This window comes from Arachis duranensis, chromosome 8 (genome assembly GCF_000817695.3).
Source record: "Arachis duranensis cultivar V14167 chromosome 8, aradu.V14167.gnm2.J7QH, whole genome shotgun sequence".
Lineage (NCBI taxonomy): Eukaryota > Viridiplantae > Streptophyta > Magnoliopsida > Fabales > Fabaceae > Arachis > Arachis duranensis.
Genome location: NC_029779.3, coordinates 35,317,454 through 35,340,715, shown reverse-complemented (window position 1 = coordinate 35,340,715; position 23,262 = coordinate 35,317,454). Strand labels below are relative to the sequence as shown.

Genomic DNA, 23,262 nt, shown 5'->3' with positions numbered 1-23,262 from the left:
CATTCTAGCTACCGGAGCAAAAGACTCATCAAAATCTATTCCCTCTTCTTGATCGTAACCTTGGGCCACTAATCTAGCCTTGTTATGAACAACTTGTCCATCCTCACCAAGTTTATTTTTAATGACCCACTTAGTACCTGTTACCTTCTTACCATTAGGATGAGGTACTAGTGTCCAAACCTCATTTTTGTCAAATTGAGCCAGCTCCTCTTGCATAGCTTTGACCCAAGAAGGATCTTCAAGTGCTTGCTTAACATTGTTGGGCTCCATTTGTGACAAGAGAGCAAAATTGCTTGGTTTGGATTGCCTTTTGGATGAGGATCTTGTTGTTACACCTTGTGAGGGATCACCAATGATAAAGTCATGAGGATAACCCCTCATGGACTTCCATTCTCTTGGTTTTCGGATTGAAGTTGAGCCTTGTTGAGCCTCATCACGCTAGTCTGTTTCAGTTTCTCGTGCTGATTCATGAGATAAAATAGAAATGTCTCCTCCATTCTGACGAGACAAAATTGGACAGACATATTCATTCTGAATAGACTTGGAATTTTCTCCATTGGTTTCTTTATTGACAACATCTTCACAATCTGAATCATTATCTATCACAGTACTGGGAATTGAATTAAAATCACAAAATGATACATGTATGATTCCTATATGGTTCTATGCTCTTTGAGGTAAATTCTATAAGCTTTGCTAGTGGTGGAGTATCCAACGGACATTCCTTCATAAGATTTTGGATCAAATTTACCAAGATTTTCTTTGTTATTAAGTACAAAATATTTGCATCCAAAAACATGAAAATACTTAAGATTAGGAGGGGTTCCTTTCCATAACTCATAAGGAGTTTTCTTCAACCCTTTTCTAATGATGGTCCTATTCAAAATATAACAAGCTGTATTTACAGCTTCAACCCATAGAAATTTTGGAACCTCATTTTCACATAACATAGCCCTAGTCATCTCTTGAAAGCTTCTATTCCTTCTTTCAACAACCCCATTTTGTTGAGGTATTCTAGGGCATGAAAAGTTATGAGCAATTCCAAAATCATCACATAATTTTTCAAAGTCTTGGTTTTCAAATTCTTTTCCATGATCACTTCTTAAATGTGCAACTTTTAATTTTTTTTCATTTTGAATTCTTTTGCAAAGGGTTGAAAAGGCATGAAAAGCGTCATTTTTACGAGCAAGAAAAAGTACCCAAGCGAATCTAGAGTAATCATCCACAACCACTAAGCCATAGTATGTTCCTCCTAAACTTTGAGTTCTTGTTGGTCCAAAAAGATCTATGTGTAACATCTCTAATGGCCTCTTGGTTGAAATTTCATCTTTTGTTTTAAAAGGGGATTTTACTTGTTTGCCTAATTGACAAGCATCACAAGTAAGATCCTTATCAAATTTAATATTTAGAATTTCTCTTACCAAGTTTTTCTTAACTAACTTAGAAATTTGGTACATGCTAGCATGACCCAATTTATTATGCCATAGCTATTTTTCAGATTCAAGAGAGGTAAAACATGTTACTTTTTGATCTTTCAAGTCCTCAAGAGTCAATCCATACATGTTATTACACCTTTTAGCCTCAAACAAAATATCCCATATTTTTAACAAATAACTAAACATACAAATTTTCTAAAAATAACTTCAAAACCTAGATCACACAATTGGCTAACACTAAGTAAATTATGTTTCAAGCCATCAACAAGAAGAACATCATTTATAGAAGATAAAAATTTTTTACCAACTTTTCCAATGGCCACTATTTTTCCTTTACCATCATCACTGAAAGTGACAAACCCTCCATCATACTCATCAAGTTTTATAAAGAAGGTTGCCTTTCTGGTCATATGCCTAGAACATCCGCTGTCCATATACTGCATATTGTCTTTCTGTTTGGATGCTAGGCAAACCTACAAAATGAGCTCAAGTGACCTTAGGTATCCAAATCTTCTTGGATCATTTCACGTTAAACCATCTCTTATGTCCCAAGCAATTGTAGTTAAAAAAAACTTTGTAAACTTTGTCACCAACCATTTTTTCACCAAAAAGCATTGAATGGGAAAATGTCCACTCCTATTGCATAATCTACAAAATCTTGGAGTTGTTGTTTTGTTAAAGTAGGTTGGGTTTTGAAACCTTGTATCATTAGAAGATGAAGCTTTATTCTCAAAAGAAGGTTTCTTATCAGATTTGAAATTTTTGTGAAACCCCAAGCCATCTTTATCAAAAAGAGATTTTTGACTAGCCAAGATTTGATTTAAATTTTCAGAACTTTGAGTAAACTTGGCTAAGTCATTTTCAATATTTTTGACCTTTTTAAGAAACTCTTCATTTTCTTTAAAACAGTTTATATACGCAACAACAGAATGATCACTTTCACAGCTTCTAAGTTGGGCTTTTAACTGCTTATTTTCTTTAACAAGTTCAACAGCAGTTTCGGCCCCCGTAGCTTTTCTTTGAGAAAACCGTTTTCAGCTTTAAGAATGGTGATTTGTTGTTCAAGATCTTGGTTATCAAGCAAGAAGCATCTTATTTTTTCAGAAAATTGGTTTATCATAAGATGAAGATCTTCAGTGTTAGGGTTGTGAAAGACTACTTGATCAATGTGATCTGCCATGAGATATGGTTGTGACTTGGTTTTGGATTCTTCATCATCATCTAAGTCATTTTCTAAGTCCTCTCATGAAGCCATTAGTTCCTTTTTCTTTCCTCTCTTTGGCTTCTCTTCCTTCTTCAATTTAGGGCAATCAGATTTAAAATGCCCAGTCTCTTTGCAATTGTAGCATGTTACCTTGCTGAAATCTTTCTTTTCTTTTCTTGAGCTGCTTCCCTTGTCTCTTTTCTTGAACTTTACCATTTTACTGAATTTTTTGGCAAACAACACAAATTCATTTTCAGAGGAATTATCACTGGATTCATCATCCAGGGGGTTAGTAACAGATGTAAAAGTAATTCCTTTTTTTTTAATCTTTTTTCAAATAAGTATTTTCAAAAGCAAGTAGGTTTCCTCTCAAGTAATCATATGTCATGGAATCTAAACTACTGCTCTCAGAAATGATTAATGTTTTAGTTTTTCACTCTTTAGTGAGACATCTCAAAACTCTTCTCACAAGCACAGAATCAGGATACGTAATTCGCATAGCATCTAAGCCAACAATGATGATATTAAATCTTTCGAACAGTTCATCAATAGATTCTCCTTCCTTCATTGTAAACATTTCATACTCTCTGTGTAATATGTCTATCCGGGTCTTCTTCACTATGGTGGTTCCTTCATGTGTGATTTAAAGTTTGTCCCAGATTTCCTTTGCCGTTGTGCATCGTGATACCCGTCGGTATTCCTCAAAGCTGATAGCACAGTTGAGCAAGTTGACAGCCTTGGCATTGAGCTCCACCTTCTTTCTGTCTTCCTCGGTCCAGCTTGCTTCGGGTTTGAGAGAGACTACTCCTTCAGCATTTGTAGTAGTTGGAAATTGAGGACCCTCCAGGATAATCTTTCAGAGTATGTAGTCTACTGCTTGCACAAAAATCTTCATTCTATCCTTCCAATAGGTGTAGTTTTTTCCATTGAAAAGAGGAAGTCGGTTGCTTGATTATCCTTCTGTCAGGTTGTAGGACACCAGATTAGAGCCACTATTTTCTGCCATCTGGATCTTTTCTCCAAGCTACAAAGCTTGATCTCTTTGAGACCAAGCTCTGATACCAATTGATAGTTTTACAGTGGCTAAGAGAAGGGGGGTTGAATCTTAGCCCCTTTTTTACTTAATAACACTTGCTGGTCTTTGAAATAACTTCTGGAGACTTTTTTATTTTTGTCTCATATCCAACCACGAGACTTTTTCTTTTTATCTCGTAACCCAGCACGAGATATTTTTCAGTTTTATCTCCTGTACAGCAGAAACAGAAATGGAGTAGAAGAGAGAGAATTACACCAAGATATATCCTGATTCAGCTACTAAGTGCAATACAGCCTACATCCAGTCTCCATCACAACAATGATAGAATTTTACTATAATCATCTTTGATTACAAACACCAATTCTCCCTAGGAACTACCCTTCCTATCCGAGACAAGTCCAGAATCTAATCCCAAAACTGAACTTGACTTGGTCACTGCCAATCTTTCAACTGCTAAGTGCTAACCCAACTTGTAAGGGGATTTCCACAGAATCATGAAACACAACACAGATGTACAAAGGACATCTAAGGACATCTATGGCTTTTTCTTTTAATTTTGCACACTCTGCATCTTTCCGCTCTATGGCTTTTTCTTACAAACCTCAATATTTGCCTTTTTCCATGAGAATCAAGATAGAGAAAATTAAATAGAAAAATTCAAAATAGAATACATTGAAGGAGAAGAACTTCTGTTAGCTTAGGTAGCTATGTGAACACTGTGCCTTGCACTCTCACTCCTTGCTTCAAGCCCTGGCTGTTCTCCCTTATTTATAAAAGGAAAAGCCTCCAGAGTTGAAACAAAAAACCAAGCTAAACTTCTTCTTCTTCAAGTAAAACTGGTTCGGCCAGAGAAAGAGGAGAGGAAACCGAATGCATTAACCAACACGCAATTACCTCTGGTTCTTCCTTGGTCATCAATAATCATCAATCCGAGCCATCCATCTTGCCTTGCACTCCAAGAAGAACTTCTAGCCCTTGATGCTTCATGATGCATGACAGCTTCTCCTTGCTGATCGAAATCTTCTTCATCCATTTTTAGGTATGAAGAGCTTGAGGTTACTTCACTAAATCTTACCATTCTTGGTGAAGATCTCAGCCACAACATACTTTTTGTTTTCTTTTTCTTGCCATCATTACAATGGTCTTGTTGCTTGTTTCTTCTTCCTTTCGGTAGCTAGACATAGCTTCCATGGTTTTCTCTGTGATATGATCGAAGAAGAAGAGAGATGAGAGTGAGGAAAGAGAAACTTGAATAATGAATGTGATAAAGTAAATTAAGTTTTTCACTTCCCTTGCTATAGATAGCGTGTAGCATTGATGATGTCCATCAAATCAAGTACTAAACCTCTCTCATATTTCCAATGCAAGTTAATTCAAGTTAATTGAATTTGAAATCCATCACAACTTGAAAAATGGGATCTGTTGGAAGCAATGGAACTTTGCTTTCTTTGCTTAATGGTTTCGGACCAAGCTTTGTCAATTTAGCAAAGATTGTAATTGGGCTTGTAGCAATAATAATTCAATCTGACCCAATAAATAAAATACTTCAGCTAACATTCATATGACAATATTACACAAGGCTAAAATTTTGATTTCATTGGACTTAGGTTCTTTTCTTTTCTTTTTCGACCCAACAAAAATCTGCACAAACAAAATTATTAATTAAGCAAGTATGAATTAATATCCAATTAATAATTTTGTGATTTATTGTTTTAATAATGTTTGTTCATTATCAAATTAAATTTAGAGTTTTCCAAACTCATCACCTACGATAACTTTTTCTTATATTTAGTGACTTTTTATACTATCATAATATATTTAGTGGCGATTTGAAACCATCACTAAGTTTTTAATTCCTGCGACATCTTTTTTCTTTATTTAATAATTGTTTTAAACCATCACAATATCTCTAGTGTTAGATTTATTTTGGTTAAATTACACAGTTGGTCCCTATACTTTTAGTGAAATTGTAAATTTGTCCCTATACTTCAAAAATTTGTAATTGGATCCCTAAAGATAATTAAAATTTGTAATTTAGTCTCCGCCGTTAAAAAAAATATTTAATTTAACAGAATATTCTAAGCATATTCTCTATTTTAAACATGTGAGCTGCACATGTTTGACAATAGAGACCAATTTATAATTTTAGTAAAAATATGGAACCAACGGTGTAACTTAACCATTTGAAAATGACCAACAACTTTTTAGACTATTTGAACCCACCTCACCACTCTCCAACTCTCTCACTCTCACTTTTTCACTTTTTTAAAATGGCACCCTAACTCCAATAGTGACTTTTTCATTTTGTTTTATTTTTATTTTTAATTAAAAATAATATTTTTATTTTAAAATATTATTTTTATTATTATCTTATTATTTTTCATATTTTTTGTTATTTTTACTTTCAAATTATTAGAACCGCTACTATAATAACTAGAATTATAATTTTTGCTGCTAACTAAAAGAAAGTCATCATAACAGAACAAAATATTTTAAAAAAAAAATTAATTTTAACTAAAAATTTAAGATACAATAAAATAAGATATTTAAAATAAAAATAAATCGTTTTTATTAAACATTGGAGATGAAATTAAGTATTAGTCTAAATCAAATTACTTTTTTTTCGTTAAATTAAATGAAAGATCACTGATTGGTATCTAAACACCAAGTTCAGTCCTTAATTATTACAAAAAGATTAAAATAGACAAAAGAAGACATACAGCACAAACAACGACGACTAACAGAGGGAAATTAAAAAACACATATAACTATTAGAAGACTAATTAAGGCCCAATAACACTTGAAAACGTAACATGATTTATCTAAGCTTTCATCAGCAGTTCTCCTCATCCTTACTAACGATCATATAACACACCACTATATAATAGAGAAAGCCAACTTTAATTTTGTCCCACACACACATATATAATAATAGAACTAACATTTATGCATGCTAGATGGTGATAGGATCCAGAAGTAGAGCCGCGATGTGATCTTTTAGAAGTTCATTGTTTGTGTATTTATCCTCGAAGTTTTCATAAATAACCTCAGTTGAACGTGCCAAGTTAAGAATGCAATTAATCACGGGCTTTGGAATAATATGATGCGAGTTCAGGCACTCTTCATTTATATCCTTCCAACAATCACTTATTTCCTTGGAAATGCGATTATAGGCCTCTTCTTGTGAAATGCCATATTGTTTCATGCAACATTCAACTGCAGATGCAACATGCTTCCTTTCCTGTTCGAACTACAAATTAAAGAATGCATGTCACATCCAAAAGTTGAATAAATCATTTATCATGTATCTCTATATATTTATTGAGTTAAACAAAACACAGCTCATGTAATATTGGTTTTATATATATATATGAAAAAAAAAGAGTGACAAAAAATGCAATTTACCTCAGCAACTAAAGTCTTGGCTCATGTGTAACTATTATATATATAATTTTATATACTTTTATTTATAAATTAATCTTTTAAAATAAGTAAATTATGACACAATTTATATCTTCTAAATTTTTAAATATATAGTTCGACATCCTAATTTTATCAAATGGTGCAAGACATTGAAATTTTTTTCTAAAATTATATATTTTATTAACAAGAATGTCATCATACTATTATTCTAAAAATTTCAAAAGGTCTAAAGTTTGACCATTGTTATTTTTTTAAAAAAAAAAATATCATAAGATAAATAAAAGATAAAAAAAATTATATAAAAAATATACACAAACTCAAAAGAAATTATTGCGTGAAGAGACATGTTAAATATATAATAATTCATGTGAATTTTTTTATTAATTTAAGTATTTGAAAAAATTGAAAAAATAATTTGATGGTAAAAAATTATCTCTCAATAATGATAATTTAAAAAATATATATAAAATCTCCTTATATTATTAGTCCTCTACATTTATTAATAAATAAACTAATTAATTCTATTAATTATTTGAAATTGAATGAAACAAATTTGTTAAAAATGATCTCCACCTTATGTGAGGCCAAGTCATTTGCGAGTCTGACCATTAGTGAAACAGCATTTATGATTTTGGGAAATGGAAAACCGATGAAATTCCAATCAAGCATCTCTTTAGTAGCAAAGTCTTCCATAACAATAAAGGTTATTATCATAAGAGGGTATACACTCGTTTGAACTCCGATAACCTTGTACTCTTCATATGTTGGAATATGATCCTCGTGGCACCATTTTGCTTCAATTAAGTAGGCTTGTGCCAATTTTAATATCTGCATGTATAATAATAATAATAAGTGGAAGTTGCAAATTAAAATGTAATTATTTAAATTAATGAATTAATTAACTAGAGCCTACAGCTTGTTTAACATGTTACAACACCAAGCTTGATCTTCCATTCTCTGCGGTCAGTGACACTATATCAACAAATAATTCTTCTACAAATGCATTAAAAACCCCTTTGAAGCACTCTGGTAGAGGAGCAATGCAATTAATATCCCATCTGATGAAAAAGGAAATAAATAAATAAACTTTATGTATGTGTGAAATAATTAATAATGAGATTGGCTAAACTTAAACTCAACATATATATTTATATATAAAACTTAGATCTCTAAAATGACAAAATTAGTAAAATAATAAATTAAAGAAAAGATTAATTACTATTGAATTAATAATTTTTATCATATATGAACTTCACTGTCTTAGTTCAATAATGATTAAATACTTATTTTTTTCAGTTTACAAATCTTCTTATTGTAGAGAATTATGATCCATATATACATGAACAATATTTTCATTTTCAAATTGAGATAAATAATATAAAATTGGTGGTTAAAGATTAGAGATCAAATCAACCTTTTGATTGCCTCAGTCAAGAGCTGAAGCTCTTCAAATGTACCGAAGGCATCATAAGTATCATCAAGAAGACATACACATGCAAGCACTTTGCCTAATAACAATCTCCAAGTACTATATTTTGGCTCAAAAGACATGGTTAGTGGCCAAAAGAATGTCTCAACCACCCTATCTCTAGCATAACTAACCTTTGTCGCAAAGCCTAATTTTTTGCACCACCTGAATGATATAATAATACCAATACAAGTCAATATACAAATAAGGAGAAATATTGGTAACCGATATAATTTTTAGCCAACGAAATAATCAACAACTCACCGTTAAAAAAAAAAATCTAAAATTAGAAATAATAAAAACATTTAAAATTTAAATAAAAAATTTAGAATTTGGTATTTAGAATTTAGAATTTAAGGTTTAAAATTTAAGATTTAGTTTTAATGATTAAAATTTAACATCTAATATCTAGGATTTAGAACTTAAGGTTGAGGGATTAGAATTTAAAGTTTAAGATTTACGGTTTAGGATTTAAAATTTAAGATTTACAATTTAAAAAAACTGATGATAGCTAGGTTGTTAGAGGTGGCCGACAGTGGCGATGGCCGGTGGTGGTGATAGATGGCGTGTAGTCATATGTAAATTTTGAAATGTTGGGAGGAAGAAGAAAAAAAAATGATAAAACAGTCACTTAAAAAAAATTATAAATGGGTATTATTCTTTTTTGGATTATTGGCTGATGTTAACTAATTTTCTATTGGTTGTCTAGTGTAGTTGTTTTGATTTTTTTTTTTTTCTTTCAATTTCCTATTGAGAAGTTTTAATGAAGTTCTATCCAAATATATCGAGTATGGGTAATTTATATATAACAACTATAACAGAATATAGATAGGTAGGTAGTATTTTGCGAGTGATAATACGACTCACCTAGTGATATTACCAATTTCTTTTTTATGTAGGCTTTGTAGTATATTGAAATCTAATTTTGCAAGAGATAGAAGAACTTTGTTATGGGAAGGATTTTCTTTGTAAAATGACATATATGATCTTGCTCGTATCCTTGAAACTGTCTTGTGAAGAGGCAGCCTTAAGCTTCGATTGATTTGGTCTGCAAGACCTGGATTCAGTTGATTTATGAAGGACTTAAGTTTATTGCATGTGAATTTATGTGCTTCCTCTAATATATCTTCTCCATGAATCCTTAATTGTGCAGCTTCATACAAGCTCCATATTTCTTCAACATTTTGAACAACAATTATTTCATCGAAGTCTCCCTTGATATTCTTGAATTTGATGAAAACATCTGTATAATTCACATATATATGCATATATAACTAATTGGCATGAATTTTTAATTTCTTGGTAATGTAATTATATTTATAACAGAATAAATTTTACATACCTGATGAAATATAATATCCATTTTGTCTGAACAAACGAAAGAGTAAGGCAATAAAGTGAAGGTCACAATCTTCTATAGAAAGACTATTGTTGGTAAAATTGTTGTGGATTTCCTCCAATGCTTTATCAACTTCACATTCAAAGTGATAAGATATACCCAAACGTTGAATTGAGTCAATTAAACTTAATTTCTGTAAAATGTTATTGTCATTCGAAGACAAATACAGCTTTACTTTTTCTTTGTGTATTTGGACATCTTGTTTCGTAGTTTCATTGACTTCCTGCAAATAATTCGAGGAATAAATTTTTTGTGGAACATTAAACTTTTGTAATTAGGTTAACGAAAATATTTAATAAAAAAAATGTAACAAAAAATAATCAAAAGTTATTTTAATATAAAAACTTAAAAGAGCAAAAAACAAATTGTCTCTATACTATATAACCTTAATTGTGCCTTATGTTTGGGTGTTAATATTATGCAATTTTTATGTAGCATTTAATTTTTTTTTAAGAAAAAAGAATTTCTTGTTCTTCTCTCTCAAATATAGACGACGAAGTGATAAATAACGTACCAATGATTGTGAATCAGCATATTGAATGAAAATATCCTGCCAAATGTTAGGAGCAAAATTTGCACAAGGTCGCTTCAACTCAGAAGATGGTGCAAGAGACATTGTTGTTGGCTTTGACTTAGATACGGTAAAGGAAACTAGTATAAGGTCTTAATGATCAATGGTACAAGAGACATTGTTTGTGTCATACATATATAGATATACAAGTATCATTCATTGAATGGGAGTTGGCAAGCCCCTAGTTGACTTAGCAGGGAAGAAATCTATATATTTAAAACAAAAATTATAAGATGTATTATATGAGACGAAAAAATATGGAGAACTAAATTTTACTTAGTCAATATTAGATAATTTTAATATTTAAGTTTATAATTTAGAATTGAATGTTAACATTTTTATGATTTAGAATATAAATTTGATATAAAAAAAATAATTTTAAAAAATTTGACTAATATTAATTAACCGAAAAAAGTTAATTATCTAATATATATTATTCATATTTTTAAATTATTTTATAACTAACTCAATTACTTTTATATATTGTTATATTTCTGAGAGAAGAGTAGAATAAGAAGATAATATTATATGTGAAGTTGTTGTTACATGATATAAGAGTCACCCTATTTATAGGGATATTACCAACTAACCTCATAAATATTTATCTAAAATATTTATAGGATTATTAATTGAGTGAATACCCCACCCGACCCCTAACAATTATCTCGAAAAGACTACGAGACTCCAAAAAAAAAAACATTCAATCCGGCCCCTGATCTTTTTTTTTTTGTGACTGATTAGCCCCCTGTGCAAAAAAAAAATAGCATTGATTATTTTTTTACACAAAGGCTAATTAGTCCCATAAAAGTAAAGCTCAGGAGTTGGGTTGATTTTTTTTGTTAAGGGTCTCGTTGTCTTTCGAGGTAATTATCAGTGGCCGTTTAGGGTTTTTATCCTTATTAATAATTAACTCTCAACTACTAACAGCTCTAATAATATTTTAAGAGTAAACACTCAATCCGGTCTTTGTCAATTTTCACGAAGGACAAAGCTATCCCTATCCAAAAAAAATGGATACTTCAACCCTCAACCTTTTTATTTTTAGGATAATACGATCTCTCTGTTAAAAAATCTATTAAATAATAATAAAAATTAGTTTTGTGAAAAATTTTATTTGAATTTTGTGGGGTTTTAAACCTCCACAAACTATTAATAAGTTTGTTTTTGAAAAATTCATTCACCAATGGTAGTTAAGTGAAGAAAAACCATTGATGAAAATAATGCCGCAAAAAAAAATTGTAGTACAAATACCTTTAAAAAAAAAGTGTTATCAGATTTTTTTTCACTCAGAGACCATTACAAGTGGGTTTAATGAGTTTAAGTATTATATACGAAATCTTAAATTCAAACTTTTTCTCCCACTATTCTGTCTATACAGTGATATTTTAAGGATGTGAAACAATGATTTTGTATCAAACTTTCAAATAAAGGGTACCAAACTTATTTTTGTATTCATCTCTATGTAAAATTTGGGCAACAAATTATTATTCTCAATTAACCCGTGGGGTTTGCATGCACATGTAATCAGGCACACCAAAAAGTATACATAAATAAATAAACGAAAAATCACAAGGTGTTGGATCTTTATCTGGGTAGTAATTCAATCAAGGAACCTCTGCTATTTAAATAACATATTGCTCATTGTTTGTCTTTTTTTTTTTTTTTCTGTCTTATACTTTGTTGTGATACTTTGAAATTTGTTTCAAATGCAGCACATATCACAAATTGAGCCTATAAATATTAGACTATGATTGACTCTCAAATTTAGAAGCTCATTTCAAGTAGTATAAGAATGGAAAAACCAAACCATTAAAAGCAGTTCCTAAAGTCTATTTGTTGAAGAGGCTAACAATAACAACAATTTCTATTATCCCTTGCTGGATATAGTGTACTCCAGCAAGCAAATCGAATGTACCTTTGTTCATACTTTGCGCAATGAAACGTTTCAACATTAGTATGCCTAAGTCATGTTCTATTTTCTTAGACCCCTTTTTTTCTGCCACTAGTTTTCTTCCTTTTCAATTTGTGTGTCCGTTGGGTTGCTTCACTTCCTTGTCATCATTAATTAATAATTATGTAGGTGATTAAATTATTTTATATTAAAAATATAATGTTTGAATTTTTTTTTAAAAAAAATATTTTATCCAAACATGATATGACTTTAATTGTAATTTTATCGTTTTAAAATAAATATATATTTGTTATATCCAAAAAACATTACTACTAATTTTGATTTAAAAAAATACTTCTACAACTTCATTTAAACACAAACACTCACAAAATATAAGAATGATATATTTAAAAAAAAAAAAAACTAAATATAAAAATAACATTAATCTGACATTTTCTCCATCATCCAAGAATTTACAACTACTATGATCTATGTCACACAGATTTCAGAAATTTTAAGTTGGATTCCTTCATTATCCAAGGATTTAAATATAGACATTGCAACAGTTATTGTAACATAACATAACAAAGTCGAGAACAGTGTCTGTATTTTCATATAACAGTTAACATTTGAGTAGAAAATCTAAGACTTCTACCTAACCACAGCAGTTGTTTTTCTGAGAAATTGGTTGTCCCTTCATTTGAACAGTTTCTGACGAATTACTAGCAGTTGGTTGGCTTCCCATCCTACAGGTAGGTTCCAAAACATCACACAATCAATACTTTTCCATAATAGATTACATGCTACTAAATGTAAGATGATTCGTGTAATAGAACATTAACACTGCATAAAAATCTAGCACACGTTTAAGAAGAAAAGGGGCATAAACTTATCATGGCCTTTCAATATTTTTTAGTGTTGAAATCTCCACAAAAGTAATCAAAGAACAAAAAATCACAGTTTTTATTGGCCTATGTAATCTGGTAACGGTCTCAAATGAAAAAGAGGGGAAGCAAGAAATATTAGATACTTCTTCTTAATCTCTGCTGCCATAGTTAAGAAAGCCTGCTCCACATTGATTGAATCTTTAGCACTTGTCTCAAGGAAAGGGATGCCAAGCTCATCTGCAAATGCCTGTCATATATGAAGGTCTAGGCATGGCCGAATGGCCAGCCTCCCATAGTGATCAAAAGATCTAAAGAAAAAGGTTCCAAAGATCAAAAGATGAAAATACAATAGTAAAAGGTCCTATATATAGAAAACTAGTAGCCTAGGGTTTACAGAGATGAGTAAATGACATAAAAATCCTCTTCCGGGCCCACTTGGTGTGTGCTTGGGCTGAGCAATGAAGCTTTTTTCGTGTAGAGACTCTTCTTGGAGTTAAACGCTAGCTTTGGTGCCAGTTTGGGCGTTTAACTCCCATTTGGGTGCCAGTTCCAGCGTTTAACGCTGGGATTTCTTGAGGTGACTTTGAACGCCGGTTTGGGCCATCAAATCTTGGGCAAAGTATGGACTATCATATATTGCTGGAAAGCCCATGATGTCTACTTTCCAACGCCGTTGAGAGCGCGCCAATTGGGCTTCTGTAGCTCCAGAAAATCCATTTCGAGTGCAGGGAGGTCAGAATCCAACAGCATCTGCAGTCCTTTTTGGTCTCTGAATCAGATTTTTGCTCAGGTCCCTCAATTTCAGCCAGAAAATACCTGAAATCACAGAAAAACACACAAACTCATAGTAAAGTCCAGAAAAGTGAATTTTAACTAAAAACTAATAAATATATACTAAAAACTAACTATATCATACTAAAAACATACTAAAAACAATGCCAAAAAGTATACAAATTATCCGCTCATCACTGATCCTTGAAGAGACTTTTTTATTTTTGTCTCGTCTCTAGCCACGAGACTTTTATTTTTGTCTCGTCACTTGGCACGAGATATTTTTTCAGTTTTAGCTTCTGTGCAGTAGAAATAGAAATGGAGTGGAAGAGAGAGAAAATTACACCCAGATATATCCTGGTTCAGCTGCTAAGTGCAGTGTAGCCTACATCCAGTCTCTATTACAACAATGATGGAATTTCATTATAATCTTCTTGATTACAGACTGTAAAGTGCTAATCCAACTTACAAGGGGATTCCCACAGAATCATAAAACACAACATAGATGAACAAAGGAACTCTAAGGACATCTATATGCTTTTTTTATTTTAATTTTGCACTCTCTGCCTTTTTCCGCTCTATGACTTTTTCATACAAACCTCACTTGTTTGTCTTTTTCCATGAGACTCAAGACATGACAAAATTAAACAGAAAAATACTAAACAGAATACATTGAAGGAGAAGAGAAATCTGTTAGCTCAGGTAGCTCTGAGAACTCTATGCACTCTCACACTTTCTCCTTGCTTCAACCCGTGGCTGTTCTCTCTTTTTATAGAAGAGGAAAGCCTCCACCTTTGAAGCCAGAAACCAAGCCAACTTCTTCTTCTCCAAGAACAAAATCGGTTCGGCCAGAGAGAGAGAAGAGATAACCCATGCAAAACCCAACATGTAATTACCTCTAGTCCTTCCTTGGTCATCAATCTTCATCAATCCGAGCGCTCCATCCTTGGCTTGCTCTCCAAGATGGATTTCTGGCCCTTGATGCTTCATGATGATGATGGCTTCATCTGTTCCAATCTCTGCCTCTTCCATCATGTAGCCACCCTAGCTACTTTCTGTGGTGATTGAGCAGAATCAGAAACAAGCCATCCCTCCAAGAATCTTCTCCTTGCTGGCTGAATCTCCTTCTACTATTTTTGGTATGGAGAAGCCAAGATCTCATCACAAAATCTTACCACAAGTGAACGAGAATCTTAGCCACAACATACTTTATGTTTTCTTTTTCTTGCCATCATGGTGATGGTTTTTTTACTAGCTCCTTCTTCTTCTTGTTGGTAGCTCAACTTAGCTTCCATATTTTCTGTGATATGGCCGAGAGAAAGAAGAAAGAGAAAAGAAAAGCAAAGCTATGAGTGTTATCACAAATAAATTAATTAGGTGCAATTCTCCATGCTTTGTGTAGTAGCGTGTAAGCTACTCTTAATTGCCATCAAATCACTTTGATCTTTTCTCTTTCATATTTCTAAGGACTGCATTAACTTCACTTGATAAAATTTGAATTCCACCACATGCTAAAGAAAGAAGTCCGTTGGAAGCATGCAGCCAAGAGTCAATGAATTGGGTTTTCATTATTTTAACCATTGTGCCCCAATTCCATTTTTCTTTCAGACCAAGCATGCAAAACAAATTGGGCTTATGATAATGTTTGAATTCTGGCCCAAGTAACATAACAATCAATTCAGCCATATAATATAGAAGCATTCAACAAGGTTGAATGTAAATTTTGATTTGGGTTTGCAACATTTGTTTTATTTTTTGGCCCAATTAGTAAATCTGCATCACAAAATTATCAATTAAGATATGTTTTATAAAGATCAGAATTAATAATTTTGCAATCAATTATTTCAATAATATTTGTTCATCATCAAATTTAAATTAGAGTTTTCCAAACTCATCAATCTCCCTCTTGATGACAAACATTATTAAAATTAAAATGAAAAGAAATTAAAGATTAGAGTATAGAGTACTCCCTTTGAATATTTGAATTTCTCCCCCTTTCCAATTGTCACATAACTCTCCCTTAATATATGCTATTTTACCAAGGGAAGCTTTATACCTGTAACAATTTTTATCAAGTCTAAGGCAACAATGTTATTCAACATATATAATTTTGTAATGTTGAATGGCTTGATTTATGAGCAAAATTGAATGATAATCAACACTCATTTGTTATCAAAAATTTGATTTTCTGCTCAATCTTAATCAACCAAAAATCTTGACAATAAATTGCTGTTTTAAAAATATTTTTCAATTAAATCAAGGCATTGTTGCGGTTTGTTTGGATGGAGGTGATTGGGATGAAGAAGTTGAGGAATGTATATGAATGTGTGTGTGGGTTTGGAGAGTGGAAGAGAATAGAGATTTCTTGGAGGAGTGGATTCGGTCACTCTTTCTTGGTGCAACCTTCTTTTTCATTTTGTGAAATCTGGAAAGGTGAGAGGGAGAGGAAGAGACCGAAGAGAGTGGTGAGGAGAGGGAGGTTAGAGGAGCATTTAATGTTGAGTGGAGAGAGAATGAAGGAAGTTATTACCCATTATGAGGCATGGTTATTAACCAAGGAAGGATTTGAAAACTGAAATTTGAGTTCCTAGAATCAAGGGACGAGGGAAGGATAAAAGATATGATTTGACAACCGCTTTTTTTATACAAGATATGATATGACAACTTCCCCAAAGGCATGATTAAAAGATTCAAAAATTCAAAACGGGTCAGAGTGATGTTAAAGAGATTGAGTGGGCCCCAAAGTGATTAATATCAGCACAGTCTCCCCCTGTTTCTATGCCTTATTCTCTACTTCTAGAATTTTATCTCCTGCTTACCTACGAGATAAAACAAAACAAAATCAATAAGTTTACAAATTCTCAACAGAACTTAATTCAGTCATTCCCAAACTATTTCTCAGAGTGCAGAATCTGTCTTCACACAAGGGCTTAGTGAAAATATCCGCAAGTTGATCTTCGGATTTTACAAATTGAATATCAATAGTTCCTTTTTGCACATATTCTCTAATGAAATGATATTTTTTTTCAATGTGCTTTGTTCTTGAGTACAAAACAGGATTTTTTGAAATATTTATGGCACTTATATTGTCACAAAATAAGGGTATACTATTGATCTTTAATTTGTAATCCTCTAATTGTGTTTTTAGCCATATTAATTATGAACAACAAGCGGAGACAGAGATATATTCAGCTTTGGTTGTGGAAAGAGCTACTGTGACTTGTTTCTTGCTTGACCACATGTTGAGTGAGCTTCCAAGAAAGCAACACATGCCCGATGTGCTTCTTCTATCCCTCCGATCTCTCGCATAATCTGCATCACAAAACCCTACTGCACAAAATTCATCAGATTTTGGATACCACAAGCCATAATCACTAGTTCCCTTAATGTATCTAATGATGCGTTTAACAGCCAAAAGATGGGATTCTTTTGGGTGAGATTGAAATCTTGAACATACACCCACACTTTGAACAATATCTGGTCTAGAGGAGGTAAGATACATGAGTGAACCTATCATTCCTCTATACCTTGTTTCATCCACATCTTTCCCATCATCATCCTTTTCAACTTTAGTTTTTGGATGCATTGGAGTCCCCATTGGTTTGGAATTTTCTAGGCCAAATTTTTTATTAGTTCTTTAGCATACTTTCCTTGGTGAATAAAGGTACCACTAGGAGTTTGTTTAATTTGGAGGCCAAGAAAGAAAGTTAGCTTTCCCATTAAACTTATTTCAAACTCACTAGTCATGAGTTTTCCAAACTCTTCACACAAGAATTTATTGGCCGATCCAAACACAATATCATCCACATAAACTTGAACTAGAAGAATGTCATCATTAGATGCCTTAATAAATAAAGTTGTGTCGGTGGTACCTCTTTAAAAGTGATTTTCCAATAAGAAGGCATTAAGCCTTTCATACCAAGCTCTTGGAGCTTGTCTAAGGCCATAAATGGCCTTTGAGAGTTTAAAAATATGATATAGAAATTCTTTATGTTCAAAGACGGGGAGTTGTGTCACATACACTTCTCTATCAATAAAGCCATTAAGGAAAGCACATTTAACATCCATTTGAAACATTTTGAAACCCTTATGTGCGACATAGGCAAGAAGCAACCTAATTGCTTCCATTCTAGCTACCGGAGCAAAAGACTCATCAAAATCTATACCCTCTTCTTGATTATAACCTTGAGCCACTAATCTAGCCTTGTTATGAACAACTTGTCCATCCTCACCAAATTTATTTTTAGTGACCCACTTAGTACCCGTTACCTTCTTACCATTAGGATGAGGTACTAGTGTCCAAACCTCATTTTTTGTCAAATTGAGCCAGCTCCTCTTGCATAGCTTTGACCCAAGAAGGATCTTCAAGTGCTTGCTTAACATTGTTGGGCTCCATTTGTGACAAGAGAGCAAAATTGCTTGGTTTGGATTGCCTTTTGGATGAGGATCTTGTTGTTACACCTTGTGAGGGATCACCAATGATAAAGTCATGAGGATAACCCCTCATGGACTTCCATTCTCTTGGTTTTCGGATTGAAGTTGAGCCTTGTTGAGCCTCATCACGCTAGTCTGTTTCAGTTTCTCGTGCTAATTCATGAGATAAAACAGAAATGTCTCCTCCATTCCGACGAGACAAAATTGGACAAACAGATTCATTCTGAATAGACTTGGAATTTTCTCCATTGGTTTCTTTATTGACAACATCTTCACAATCTGAATATTTATCTACTAATTACTAATCATTATTAACTTAACTCCAAACTACTAATATTTCTAATAATATTTTAATATGCCGCAAACTGGTGAATAGAAGACGTTAATAATCACCAATTTGGATAAGTTTCGATGAGATGGTTGAGGAATATCAGAGGTGTAAGCCTATAGCGCGAGATACAGAGGAAAACAAATGAAGAGATAAGTGCGGTGTGGGCCACGATTCTAGTCATGACGAGAAGGAGGAACAGGGCTCTGCTCTGGTTAGGGGAAGATGTGAGCGGCGTGCGGTAACGCAGAGGAGACGATGCGTGCGGCACGGTGATGCAGAAGAAGAAAGAAGACGCCGGCAATTCTGGTCATGATGGAAAGGAAGAACAAGACTGCTGCTCTGGTTCTGTATTTGAGAGTGAAATAGGAGTGAGATAACCAGGGAGGAGTAGGAAGAAAAAGAAAAGAAGAAGAAAGCGGACGTCGAGGACGCCGCGATGACACAAGGTGGTCGGCAGATGGGTGAACAGATAGATAAAATGAAGAAAAAAATATGCGGACAAGGGGTGATTTTTGACAGAAGAAGAAGGAGAAAAGGGACGAAGAAGAAGAAGAAAAATAAAAGAAGAGAAAAAGAAGAAGTGACAGTGACAACAAACTTTGAGAGACACACGAAGGCACGTTTCAGCTCTCACTCGAAAGAATAAGACAAAAAGGATGAGTTATTTTGTGAGATAAGAAAGTATTACATCAGTAACAAGAACAAAGAAAATTATAGATGAAAAATATTTAGGTAAAAAAAAGCATATTAATTTTTTACTAAAAAATTAATGACTTATCCTTTTTAAAGGAGATATCATGACTTTGAGAACATGTTAAATTTCTGAAAAAAGAGGAATAAGAAGATAATATTATGAAAAATACTACGGTGAAGAATATCATTTTTTCTACACATGAGGAATTTTGTTGGCTTCACTGTTAAACTGCGTGTTCAACGGAAGAGATAGCTTTTGCAGTCTTAATGCAGAAATTACGAGACTTTCAATGTCAGTAATTTGACAGTTTATTAAAGTATATAATTAAAGTCTAATGCTTGAGTTATTATATAAAAATTGTGGGTTTATTTCTGGACATTAGACGCGAGTCTAGTTTTGGATTAGATTATATTTTGTGTCTTACTTGTCTTAGTTTATTTTTTAAAAAATATTTAGTCCAGTTAATCATTTGACAATAACGACAAAATTGAATTTATATATAACAAGCATATTTATATATAATTTACAAATTTTATAGAAGATTAATTTCTTCTCATTAAATATATATTTTTAAAATCTTTTCAACTTAAATTTATAATCTTTTATAAAAAAATCTAAATATTTGATAATTTAATTAATTTTATATTGATTATTTGTTTTTGTTTACATCATTAATACTCACTATTGTTTTTATTATATGTCATTTTTAATATATAAAGTTTATCTTTTTTCTTGAAATACAATAGATAACAATAAATATATTGAGATTTGTGGAGGAAAACGTCATCTCTGCTAATCAATTAACTAATCAAAAGAGGATGACTATGAAGCAGAATGATTTGGGTGGGAGAGGACCGATTACAGGAGTACAGAGACAACATGAAGGTATAGCTGAAATAGAAAACACTGACGTTTAAGAGGAGGGACAAGTGTCTAGCGATCCAAAAAGCAGGAAGTCAAAAGCAGGAGAGACATTGGTAGTGAAGTTGGAAAAAGGTGCTGGGGAAAGGAAAGAAAATGAAAATGAAGACTCTGTGGTAGAAGAGACTTGCACCGAGGTGGTTATGCATGAAGGTTCAACGATGTACAGAGACCATTAAAGCCGGCATTGGGAAGAGGAAATGACAGAGAACAAGGAGGCTTGGAAATTGGCGATAGAGTCAGGAGCAGTATCATGCAGTGATGAGGAGGACATCATGGCCATACTTTAGGTATAGAATGAAGCAATAGCTTTGAAACGAAGACAGTTGAAACAAAAGGAGAAAATCAGAAGAAGTCGGCCAAAAATACGTAAGCATATGTGTAATAAAATTTATAAATGATTTTAAACTCTTGAAATGTTAGGGGGTTGGGAGGGGCTGTGAAACTGAATATGATAAAAAAACTTCAAAAATAAGTTTAAGATAGAGATGATAGGTCTGATAGAAACAAATAAAAAAAAGAGATGGTGAATAAATATGATGTAGCTGGAATTTGGGAAAATAATAGTGCTAGTGGGAGTGTGTTAATTCTGTTGGTGTCTCAAGAGGTCTTCTGTTAATATGGGATGAGTCTGTATTTAAATTGTTGAATTCCTATAAAGGAGGTAGGTGATTATGTGTAGAAGGAGTGATGACTAAAGATAACTTTCATTGTGTGATTTGTCTGGTATATGGGCTGCATGTGAGAGATGAAAAGCTCTTAATGTGGGAGGAATTAAGCTTTATTACAGATTTGTATCAAATTCTATTTTGTTACATGGGAGACTTCAACGAAATTGTGTACGTTGAGGAAAGGAAAGGGGTGACCAGCTTGCCAGCCTCTGCTAAAGAATTCAGAGCCTGGATTAACGATATGGAGTTGGTAGACTTGGCGCTATATGATCACAAGTCTACATGGTTTAGAGGTCAATCCTGCAGCCGTATTGATAGAATTCTGGTTAACTTGGGATAGCTAGATAAATACCCGGACACTATTCTAAGAGGAGGACCGAGAGGCTTATCAGATCACTGTCATTTGATAGTGGAAGATAGAAGATTAGTTCAGGGTACGAAACCTTTCCGTAGTTTAGACTCGTGGTTCACACATGAAGGTTTCCAAAGGATGGTAAAGGAAGAATGGAGGAGGTTGGGTGATGTACAGTTTTTAGATAAATTGAAAGCACTATTAAAATCTTTGAATAGATGGCACAAGCAGTACTTTAGGAACATACCTGAGAAGATACAAAAGTTTGAAGTCGAGATCAAGAAAGTGGATGACATGGTTAGCAACGGTGTACATGATGGTACTATAGAAGCAAGAAGAAAGACGCTGGTAAGATGTTGTGAGATATGGTATACGAGACAAGATATACACTGGAAGCAAATGTCTCGATCAAGGCATGCCAAGGAGATGGACAGGAATACTAGACACTTCAACAATATTGCGTCAGCAGGGAGAAAAAACAACCGGATTGACTCTTTAGTGATTAATGGAAGGTTAGTAAGGAATCATGCAAGGATTAAGGTAGCCACTAGAGACTTCTACAGGAACCTACACCACCAGGAAGACTCATCGAATATTAACTTTCGGGATGGCCTAGTAAATTGGTTGGAGTTGGAGGAAGCTCAAGCACTAGAGGTGTTAACATCGGCGGAGGAGGTAAAGGATGCGGTCTGGGAATGTGAATCATCTAAGGCTTCGAGTAGTGATGGATATAACACGAACTTTATAAAGAGGTGCTGGGAGGAGATTGGAGTAAAATTCACTAAAGCTGTGTTGAGTTTATTTGAGATGGCGAGATTACCAGCAGAGTCCAACGTTACTTGGGTAGCGCTAGCCTCGAAGTTTCTGGGTGCGAAGGAGATAAAGGATATTAGACCGATCAGTATAGCTCGGTGTGTTTACAAGGTCATATCAAAAGTGTTGACAAAAAGGATGAAGAGTGTAATCCCAGGGTTAGTTGGGGAATCACAAAGTGCATTTGTCAAAGGACGACGGATACATGATGGAGCGCTAATAGCAGGTGAGACTGTACAATGGCTAAAACTGAAGAAGAAGGCATCAGCAATCATTAAATTGGACTTCCAGAAAGCCTATGACAGAGTCAAATCAAATTTTGTTGATATTGTGCTAGAAAAGATAGGATTCGGTAGAAGATGGAGGGCCTGGATCACATAGTGCGTAAGATTAGCATCTGTTTCCATAATGGTTAACAGGGCACCATCCAAACCATTTAAGATGGAAAGGGAACTTCAGCAAGGACCCGTTATTACCTTTTCTATTCGTGCTGGTTGTAGATGTATTGAACAGGATGATCGGGGAGGCTGATGAGCGGATATTTTATACGCTTTTTGGGGGTAATTTCATGTAGATTTTAGCATGTTTCAGTTAGTTTTTAGTAGAATATTATTAGTTTTTAGGCAAAAATCATATTTCTGGACTTTACTATGAGTTTGTGTGTTTTTCTGTGATTTCAGGTATTTTCTGGCTGAAATTGAGGGAGTTGAGCAAAAATCTGACTTAGGCTGAAAAAGGACTGCTGATGTTGTTGGATCCTGACCTCCCTGCACTCGAAATGGATTTTCTGGAGCTACAGGAGTCCAATTGGCGCGCTCTCAACGGCGTTGGAAAGTAGACATCCAGGGCTTTCCAGCAATATATAATAGTCCATACTTTGAGCGAGGATAGACGACGTAACTTGGCGTTAAACGCCAAGTACATGCTGTTGTCTGGAGTTAAACGCCAGAAAAACGTCAT

General features: G+C 33.4%; 2 protein-coding genes, 1 long non-coding RNA gene and 1 pseudogene across 3 annotated transcripts in view; 1 reads left to right on the top strand and 3 right to left on the bottom strand.

The window, feature by feature from the left end:
• The window catches only part of LOC127741258 (sesquiterpene synthase 16-like), an 11,513-nt gene extending 11,243 nt beyond the window's left edge, over nucleotides 1–270 (bottom strand). The window contains exon 1 of the mRNA XM_052253367.1: nucleotides 145–270. Coding sequence (XP_052109327.1) covers nucleotides 145–270 — 126 coding nt within the window. The remainder of the gene's footprint in view (nucleotides 1–144) is intronic.
• A 6,209-nt stretch (nucleotides 271–6,479) lies between these two features.
• Nucleotides 6,480–10,676, bottom strand: LOC107462468 (probable sesquiterpene synthase; annotated as a pseudogene).
• Nucleotides 10,677–12,848: 2,172 nt separating this feature from the next.
• LOC107462345 (uncharacterized) lies at nucleotides 12,849–13,567 on the bottom strand. Its single transcript, XR_001586774.3, has 2 exons — nucleotides 13,459–13,567; nucleotides 12,849–13,174 (listed from the first exon to the last, which is right to left on the bottom strand). It is a non-coding gene; the product is annotated as an uncharacterized LOC107462345 (long non-coding RNA).
• A 7,715-nt stretch (nucleotides 13,568–21,282) lies between these two features.
• LOC107462320 (uncharacterized) lies at nucleotides 21,283–22,683 on the top strand. Its single transcript, XM_021130186.2, has 2 exons — nucleotides 21,283–21,387; nucleotides 21,478–22,683. Exons 1-2 carry the CDS (start codon nucleotides 21,283–21,285, stop codon nucleotides 22,681–22,683), a joined length of 1,311 nt encoding a protein of 436 aa, XP_020985845.2.
• Nucleotides 22,684–23,262: the final 579 nt, after the last annotated feature.

What these genes read in the sequence shown, in the direction of transcription:
- LOC107462320 (XM_021130186.2), top strand. Translation starts at nt 21,283, where the DNA reads ATGGGAGACTTCAACGAAATTGTGTACGTTGAGGAAAGGAAAGGGGTG. An exon ending in GGATTAACGATATGGAGTTG is followed by an intron (nt 21,388 to 21,477) that starts GTAGACTTGGCG and finishes AACTTGGGATAG; the next exon opens with CTAGATAAATACCCGGACAC.